Source organism: Myodes glareolus, chromosome 1 (assembly GCF_982192425.1).
Source record: "Myodes glareolus chromosome 1, mMyoGla1.1, whole genome shotgun sequence".
In the NCBI taxonomy this organism is placed as follows: Eukaryota; Metazoa; Chordata; class Mammalia; order Rodentia; family Cricetidae; genus Myodes; species Myodes glareolus.
The window spans coordinates 61,898,605-61,907,590 of NC_142026.1; the positions used below are offsets into that span (position 1 = coordinate 61,898,605).

Here is an 8,986-nt window from a genome sequence, read left to right on the forward strand (position 1 = left end):
TCTCCTGAGTATTGGTATTACAGATGTGAGACAGTGTACCTGTCCTCTGTGACATTTTCAGCATTCTCCCTCTGCACAGCACAGACCAAGCAAAAGTACACAGTGTGTAAGTGAGTGTGAGTGTTACAGCTCTAGCGCTACAAAGATATCCTCACTTATCGGGAAGCCATGCTATACTGAAAGCTGCAATTGGACAGTTCTGAAGGGTAGAGCCACAATAGGACAGCTCTGGAGGGGTAGAACCACAATAGGACAGTTCGGGGCGGGGGGAGGGTAGAGCCACAATAGCACAGCTCTGGAGGGTAGAGCCACAATAAGACAGCTCTGGAGGGGTAGAGCCACAGTAGGACGCTCTGGAGGGGTAGAGCCACAATAGGACAGCTCTGGAGGGGTAGAGCCACAATAGGACAGCTCTGGAGGGGTAGAGCCACAATAGGACAGCTGGGGGAGGGGCTAGAGCTACAATAGGACAGCTGGAGGGGGAGTGGATAGAGCTACAATAGGACAGCTCAGCCTTGGAGCAAAAGGTGTCCTGACTTGTTAGGAAGCCAGGCTACCTGAAGCTGGGGTGCGATGGGGAATTGTCTCCCAGCAATATATAGCAATCCTGCTCCTCTCCTAGAGAGAGCTATTACCTTCTCTTCTGTTCTTCCCCAGGATGTTATTATCTTCTGGCCTGGGTAGCCTGTCCCTTCGAGAAACAAGCCCCAGCCCACTCCCTCCCTTCCTCCAAGGCAAGTGGATCTTCAGCCTCCTCCAGTCTGTGCCTGCTCTCTCTTTGGACCTTCTGAAGAAGGGGCTACTGCCCCTATCTTTCTTTCCTCTCCCTCCTCTTTCCCCTCATCTCTGCCTCTCTCTTCTTCCTCCTTCTCCCCTTCCCCCTTCCCTTTCCTCTCTATAACCTACTAAATAAACTCTATACCCAAACTCTCTCTGCATGACATCTGTCTTTCATCCACCACTGCCCTGGGGTGATCCACTGTGGCCCCTCGTGACCCACCACTGCCCTTCGGGGAACCCGCCTTCTCCCCGCCCCAAACCCCTATATCTTAAGAATAACACAAGATGTTACTTCTGTTATCCTGTGGGGAAGCCCAGGCAGAAATGTAGCGATCTCCTCTAGCTCTGGCGAAAAGTTGTTACTTTTTTCTTCTTAACCTTGCTCAGCACCCCCTAAGGGAAGATCTCTGCAAGGTTTTCTTCTCAGTCCTTTAACGGACATCCCAGCAAGGTTTTTCTATACTGCACCTGCAAACGAAGATCTTCACCCAAGACTCCTTTGAGAAAGAGATTTATTTGCGAAGGAGGAGTCCAGGAGAGTGACCACCTCTGCCAGGGTGGGAAAGGTTAGCAGTAGCAAGTAAACTGGCAGGGGGACTTATATGGGACTTCATAGGGATGGAATTTTCCTAGGGAGAAGATTTTCTGCTCAGGGATTGATTAATTTAGTTGGTCTGGGGCAGAGTTGGCTCTGGTTTCTGGGTCAAATTGTGTTTCTTTCACTTTTTTTTTTTTTAAAAAAAAAAAAGCTTTATAGCTTTTTAGCTCTAATTTTGGGGCCAGAGCATACTATTTCTTTCTCTGGTTCTGGTTCTAAGGTCAAAGCATGTTTCTTTGACTCTGATTTCAGAGTTCAGGGATAAATTGTTTCTTTCAGTGGCTCTGGGTTCAGAGCCAGAGTGGGTTTCCTTGGTTGACTCTTTTACACTGCAATGGTCTTGTTGCCCCCTTATGTTTTTTTTGTCTACCCACTACATTGTACTTGGAGTCGCTTCCTTATTTGCTAAGCTGCGGTGGCCCCGATGTGGTTGTGTAGCTGGCACTTGCAACTAGGGCAGCCTGCAGGGGGACGATGCACTGGGACAGGATTTCAAATGCCAGACAAATGCCAGGCAGGCTCCCTGTGACCGCAAACTGCCCATGTAGCTGCTGCATGCCCCCACTTCCTTCCTGTGTCAAAGCTTCACCCAGCGTTCTATAACTTACAAATGGACCAAGGTCCTTGCTACTGTTTACTTCCCCTTAACCCTCCTGTCCTGACACTGCCTAGAAAAAAATTATGCTTTTGTTTCTGTGGTATAATGTCCTGTTGACCTGGCCCCAGAGGGATAGCGAGCAACCTCCACTAGCCATGAAACCGCTGGAAACCCCACGGGTTTGTACCTGGCTTGGTTCTAGAGTTTCCACACAACCCCTAGCCCTCCTTTGTGTTACAGGTACCTTTTGTTGTCCTATGTGAATCTTGGCTGAGAGTTTCCCATGGATTAAAAAGCTTATGCAAATCGTGGTTAAGAGGAAACCTGGAAAGTCATAGTACCTCATGAATCAGGTATCTGCATCTGACATTGTATTGTGAGAAGCTTCTATCAATTTGTTTTAAGACAGGGAAATCTACTAGCTAAAGTGTAAATACAGGAAAAATTAAAGATGCTGGGAGGTGAAGAGAAGGCTTCAGTTCACTGAGACTGAGCCCCTTGCAGCCGCATTCTCGCTGTGTCTCTGAATCTTCATTTTACTGACCTGCAAGAACTCATTCACCCGTGCCAAAATATTTGCAACATGTTTCCATGGGAAAATATATGGTTTTTGTTTGTTCAACAACTGTTAGCCTCAGATGTTTCGTGTTGGTACAGGTTTCTGTGTGTTGATGTAAATGTAGAGTTATTTTTGTTACGGTATATGTACATTTCTGTTCTTGTTTAAAGTATTATGCCCATACAATATATTCTAGACTATTGAAGGGAACCACAAGAAGGACTTTGATACAAGTTTTCCTGTTGTCTTGGAAATAAGAGAGAAGACAGGAGATGAAATAGTGAAGAGAAGAGAAAGGAAAGAGGAGGTTGTCTAAAATAAGAATGTCTGGCTGACCCACAGGAGCAGAGACAGAATTCTGAGGGCATTAGTAAGTTGTAGAAGGTCGGGGCAGGGTACGAGATTTGACTATGTTATGTTAATTCCAGTTGGTTTTCTTCATTAAAAAACAAACAACAAGATGTTGCTGGCTGGTCCTGGGAGCTGAAGGCGGCGAGGAGATGGTCCCGGAGGCTGCGACTGCAGATGAGGAGCGGTGGAAACTAACAAAGGGAGGCCCCGGGTCTGTTCCGTCCAAACACTGTTGAAGCAAGACACAGATCCACGGGATCTCCAGCCAGCAACATCTTTTTGCGGGTAGCTCCAGACTGCGTCTCAGCCATGACTTCCCAGGTTCGTCAGAATTATTCCACCGAAGTGGAGGCTGCCGTTAACCGCCTGGTCAACCTGCACCTGCGGGCCTCCTACACCTACCTCTCGCTGGGCTACTATTTTGATCGGGATGACGTGGCTCTGGAGGGTGTAGGCCACTTCTTCCGTGAATTGGCCAAGGAGAAGCGCGAGGGCGCCGAGCGTCTCCTCAAGTTGCAGAACGATCGCGGAGGCCGTGCTCTCTTTCAGGATGTGCAGAAGCCATCTCCAGATGAGTGGGGTAAAACCCAGGAGGCCATGGAAGCTGCCCTGGCCTTGGAGAAGAACTTGAACCAGGCCCTCTTGGATCTTCATTCCCTGGGCTCTGCTCGCACAGATCCTCATCTCTGTGACTTCCTTGAAAACCATTTCCTGGATGAGGAGGTCAAGGTCATCAAGAAGATGGGCAACCACCTGACCAACCTCCGCAGGTTGACTTCTGGGCCCCAGGCGTCTCTGGGCGAGAACCTCTTTGAGCGGCTCACTCTGAAGCATGACTAGGAGGCCTCTCCTTCCGAGGGGCTCCCACCTCTGCTCTGCACCAGCCAGCCCCAGGACCTTCACCCCAACCTCTCAAGAAGCCACTAGGCAACTTTGTAACGCCCTGGAACCCCTCTCAAGTCTTGGACCAAGTAAAAATAAAGCCTTTTGAAACAGCAAAAAAAAACAAAAACAAAAAACAACAAAGCTGATGATTCTTCACTGTAAAATATTCGTATTGGGAATGGGGTTGTGCTCTTTAAAGGACAGAGGAGGATTGAAGTCCCATGTTAGACTTATTTCAAAATATAATGTATAATTAGAAATACAGGTTAATAGTTAATTATCATGTCACAGTCCTCTGGGTTGCAAGCTCTGTGTGATTTACCTCCAATGAAATGATAAGACAACAAGCTCTCAGCTATTCAGAATTCAATAGAAAAGTCCAAACCTATTCTTAAAAAAAATTGTCAGCATTACATCTACGGTCTGTTAATGAAAACTGCAGTCTAACTGTTCCTATAATGTCTATGGATAGGGAAAAGTGTATATAAGATACAAACAAAACAAATGTAGAACTCTGGCAGAGAGAAAGAGAGAGAGAGAGAGAGAGAGAGAGAGAGAGAGAGAGAGAGAGAGAGAGAGAGAGAGCAGTATTTCTAAAGAAGTCATTTCAGAAAAATATGACTCTTACCCTGGCAAGAGGTGTTTTGGTCAAGGCTGGTCCCTGACAAGCTCTAAAGACTTGAGAGTTTATAACTGAGATATATAAAGGTCTGAGGATATGAGAGTCTAGGATATGAAAACTTAAGTCCTGAGGGTCTCAGGAGATGATGGAAAGTGTGGAAAATGCTTCAGATTCTTCTTTTCTCCTTCTATGATATTTTAAGGTTTCAAAAGTTCAGAGTTTAACATTAACTGAACTCTGATAAGCTAATAAAGCAATGACTGCTTACTGTTTAGGTCACAAGCTCAAGAGTTTAGATTTCTTTCGGTTGTCTTCTAAATATAGACTTAAAGATGCTTCTCATCAGGCCAAAGACATCTTTGCCAATCTCTACCTGGCTCTCTGAACAGATGGAAAACGTACATGCTTTCAACCCAAATCTAAAGCTTTGTCTAGGACTTATAGAATTCATATAAGCCTCAGAGGATTGAGAGTCATAAAACTTGGATCCACTACTTACAGGTCAAAAGGAGTAACAATGAACCAATCAGATAAGTTTCCAGGCAGACCCTATGTTAGCAAAGACTCAGTAGATGTCCTGAGTGCATGACCAGGGGACAGTTGCCAGGGGTGAAGAAATCCCCTAAGCAGCGACAGCGTATCAGAGAATAACAACTAAGCTTTACCTGGCCTTTAGCCAAGTGTGATATAGGATAAGTAATTTTGTACTTTGAAATTGTAATCTTGTGACTGTTTTGTGGTATTTGTCTTTATAAACCCCTTACAATAGTAGGTGGGGTCCTTCTCCCTTCATCTTCTGTGCCTGACTGTGAGGCAGAGGACCTGTGCTAGCCCGTACTTAATAAACGAAACCTTGCTTTTGCATTTGGAGGTGTGTGGCTCTGTGGTGTTCTTCTTGGGGGTCTCAAAACACAACCTGCTCCAAATGGCTAGAAAAGCTGCACTTACTGAAAACTGATGTGGACCTGTTCAGCCAGTGCGATTGCTCCCTGTCTCTATAGCTGCCTCAGACAATCATATGCTTCTGATGAATGATCCCCCCTTGTCCAGTCTTTGATCAGTCTTTCAGTCTTCCTGGGTCCTGATAACAACACTGGAAGCTGCAGAAGAGAATACTTCATTCCAAGCTTCCTGCCCTTACTAGGCTGAGATGCTGGATCACAGGAAAACTCCCTATACTCTAGGTCTGACCCCATTTGAGAGGATATATGTCTGCCACTGCCTTTTCTGCATAATCTCAGGTCAGAACTACTAGCTGGATTTGATGACCGAAGATTTCTCTCCTAAGACAAGTTCTGTCTTAGGTGCGGAAACAACTTTGACCTTAGCTGTGTGCAGTCAATGAGAAAGCACTGCCTCCTATGCCCCATGGTTCCAGCCAGGGGATCTGGACCTGATGATCACCCAGAGGCACAGGAAAGAGACCTCGGAGCCTTGGAAGGGACCTTACACTGTCACCCTGACAATGCCCACAGCTGTCAAAATGAATGAGTCCCACCTGGATTCACCATTCTCACATATGAAGCCTGTGGACCCACACGCTGACTCTGAGGACTGCGCTCCAGAGGGAGTCAACCATGGACTCTGGAGAGCCATTGCACACCTCAGGGCCCTCTAAAACTGAGAGTCCACAAAGTCACCCACCCAGCTAATGGTGGGCTTGTCCCTATGATTTCTTAGCACACTCCTGCTAGGGCTTTCCAGTCAAGTAACCAGGGGGGGGGCACACAACCCCCATCTACCATTTAATCTCACATGGAAAATCAATGATGGTTCGGGAAAGTCCTGAACTGGATTTTCCATGTAGCCCCTTTAGGGACCTGGTTTCCTGATCTATACTTTGACTTGGGAAAGCTTCATGGTTGGACTAGGGTATCTGATACTAAATTACAAGAAGTCAACCATTTTTATGCTTGCTCTAGGCATGATAAAGATAGGCTCACATAGAGACCTATGGGACAATCAATAGCTATTTCTGTACTTCACTGAGCTATGTCTCCACAGGTCACACCTGACAGGCCCTAAAAGATGAAGACTTCGCACGCCTATAAACTTAGAAGGAAAGCATCTCAAGGGGAAAATGAGGGGATCGGGGAGCCAGAACAGAGCCATGACAGGCCCTACTAGCACCACTGACAGAGGTCAGACCTTAGTTTTGCCTCACTGAAAAAGACCAGAGCTGAACAATCCGTTCTCAGGAAAACCACAATTTAGGGGCAACCAGTCAGCAGGTGCCCCTAGCCTTCTGCTAGCTCACCAGGCACCCCACAGTTCCTGTGCTGGGTCAGCAGGTGCCTCACAGCCTGCTGTACACTAATGACGGCTTTCCCTATCCTGCCACTGGAGGGTCCCTAACCACTGGAGCCTTCTACCATCAGCCCTGGAGTAATCTCTTCTCCACCAGTCAGCCCCGGATTAATCCCTCCTCCCTGGAATTCCCCCAACTCCATTTAGAAGGAGTTTGTGACCTCCCTTTGGGGTTGTTAGTTGCCATCCCAACTTATTGGAAACAATAAACACTCTTGTTTACTGCACATGTGACTGTTGGACTTTTCTTGGGGGATTCTCTCTGACCCTAACACTTCCGGGTTCCTGAGAGACCAACACACTCTCTCAGGCAGTGAAGTGCTCAGGCTGCCTTGTGTTTCTCTGCCCTTAGCAGTCAAGGCAGCTTGCTTGACTGTTGAGCATGGAAGCTGGACAGGGCAACTGGTCTTTGACATTAATCTCTATTCCCTGTATAGCTTACACACTTCATTGTATCCTAGTAACTACCGTTATATTCTGTTTCTGATAAGAGGATTAAAAAGTCTGATTGCTCTCAATAAAATGTCCATGGCCTCAGTCTTGCTGTGCACCCTCTGACCGGCCTGATTTGATTTCTCTCAGCCATATCAGGTGACCTTGGCCAGGTAACAAGCACAGATATTTACAGGCCTGGCTTCCATGGTGCTGTGCAACAAAACTCATCCTGGGGAGACTCAGCATACACATCTACCCACTCCAGATTGTGACCCCTTGACCAAAGTATGAATACCACTAAAGTCCAACTAGGTGAACCAAGCAGTTTTATATTGGAGTTACTTAAGAAAATGTTCGGATCAAGAACTACTTACAGGAGCAGAAATGACTCAAAGACAGCTCATCACCAAGCCCACCCCTGCCGGAGTGGGAACCTGGAGCACAGGGCACAGCCTGTACACAGCTCAACAGGCTGGAGGGCGTCTTCTCCAGGGGCTTCAGTTGTGCAAACCTCTGGCAGTCAGCTCATCTGGGCTCTGCTTCTTCCAAGCAGCTGCTCTTAAGTCAGAGTCTCCTTGTAGGGTGACTAGTACGAGAGCTTGCTTTGCAGCTTTTACTGGCTGCCCTGGCAGGGAGGGTCCTGATGAATCTGGTTGGCTTCAGGGACTTCCTGAAGCTATTATGAGTTGTTTAACTTCTCTGCTTAGAAGCTTCCCTGAAGGGTGGAATGCTTCCATCTCACAAAAATGTTACACAGTACTCCGTCCCTTTCTCAGGCTCTGACTTTTTTTTTTCACCTCCTCTTCCACAATGATTCCTGACTTCTGGAGGGGTGACTGTAGATGTCCGTCTGTGGCTAAGAAGTAGGCCACTGTGCCACAGTGGCTCTCAGGTGCTTCACTGGTGGTTGAGCTGAGGCTGCTAACAAGTGACCAATGGGTGTAGACATGTCTTAAATGCAGTCTGACGGACACATCATGTCCATCGGGCAAAGTCATAGAAGTTGCTTCCCCCTCTGGGAACCTACCACCTCCCCAGCTACAGGTGTTCTCCTAACTTACAGTACCGGATGGGAACTTCCTCTTGTGGAATGGGCATTGAATTCAACCAGAAGGCTTTACCCATAATCGCAGGTACATTCTGTATGCATTTGGTATTTCAGCCCACAGGGTCCACAGCCAAGCAGAAATGTTGGTTTCAGGTCTCCACCAGCAGCCTACATGGCTCCGTTCAGCACTACGATAGCCAGCAAGCAGGGTAGAGTTTCCAGTTAAGTCCCAGCCTAATTTCTCCATGCCCTGCAGTGCCTTCAGCAATAGGGTCTTACTGTCCATGTCCAGATGCCTCTGGCTGTACTCTCCCTCATATCTATGATAAAATTCTTCTCCTCAACCATAGCGGACTGGTCATGTCCTCATTTTCATTCACGAGGTCTCTTGTTGCTTAGGTTCAATACCAAATCCTCGGTGGTGCAGTGGCTCCTCCGTGTGTTTCCCAATCACGGAACTATTTCCCAACCCCTATTTTCTCACTCTATGAATGGATGGCTTGTCTGTCCATACCCTGCAGCTGTAGCTGTTGAAGGGACTCTGGTAGACCTGAGCATGACAAACATAGCTCTGGCAGGCCTTGCCCTTCCTTCATTTCCTCTGCCTTGCTAAAAACCATTGGATTACATTCTTAATGCTAGCCACCAAGGTCTATCCCCTTATTTGGCCAATTCCTCCTCCTGAGGCTGACAACCAAGGTCCAACTATTGAAGTATTAAATAAAGACCAGCAATTAAAAGCCCCCTTTGTCTGTCCTAATTAACATGCCCAATCAAAATTAAACACCTTATCCTAATACGGG

General features: G+C 47.1%; 1 protein-coding gene across 1 annotated transcript; it reads left to right on the forward strand.

The window, feature by feature from the left end:
- Positions 1-3,164: 3,164 nt before the first annotated feature.
- On the forward strand, positions 3,165-3,741 carry LOC148123392 (ferritin light chain 1-like). The gene has a single exon (XM_087907951.1). The coding sequence runs from the start codon at positions 3,196-3,198 to the stop codon at positions 3,724-3,726; it is 531 nt and encodes a 176-aa protein (XP_087764077.1). The 5' UTR covers positions 3,165-3,195; the 3' UTR covers positions 3,727-3,741.
- The last annotated feature ends 5,245 nt before the right edge of the window (positions 3,742-8,986 follow it).

Coding starts and splice junctions, on each gene's coding strand:
- LOC148123392 (XM_087907951.1), top strand. CDS start 3,196: ATGACTTCCCAGGTTCGTCAGAATTATTCCACCGAAGTGGAGGCTGCC.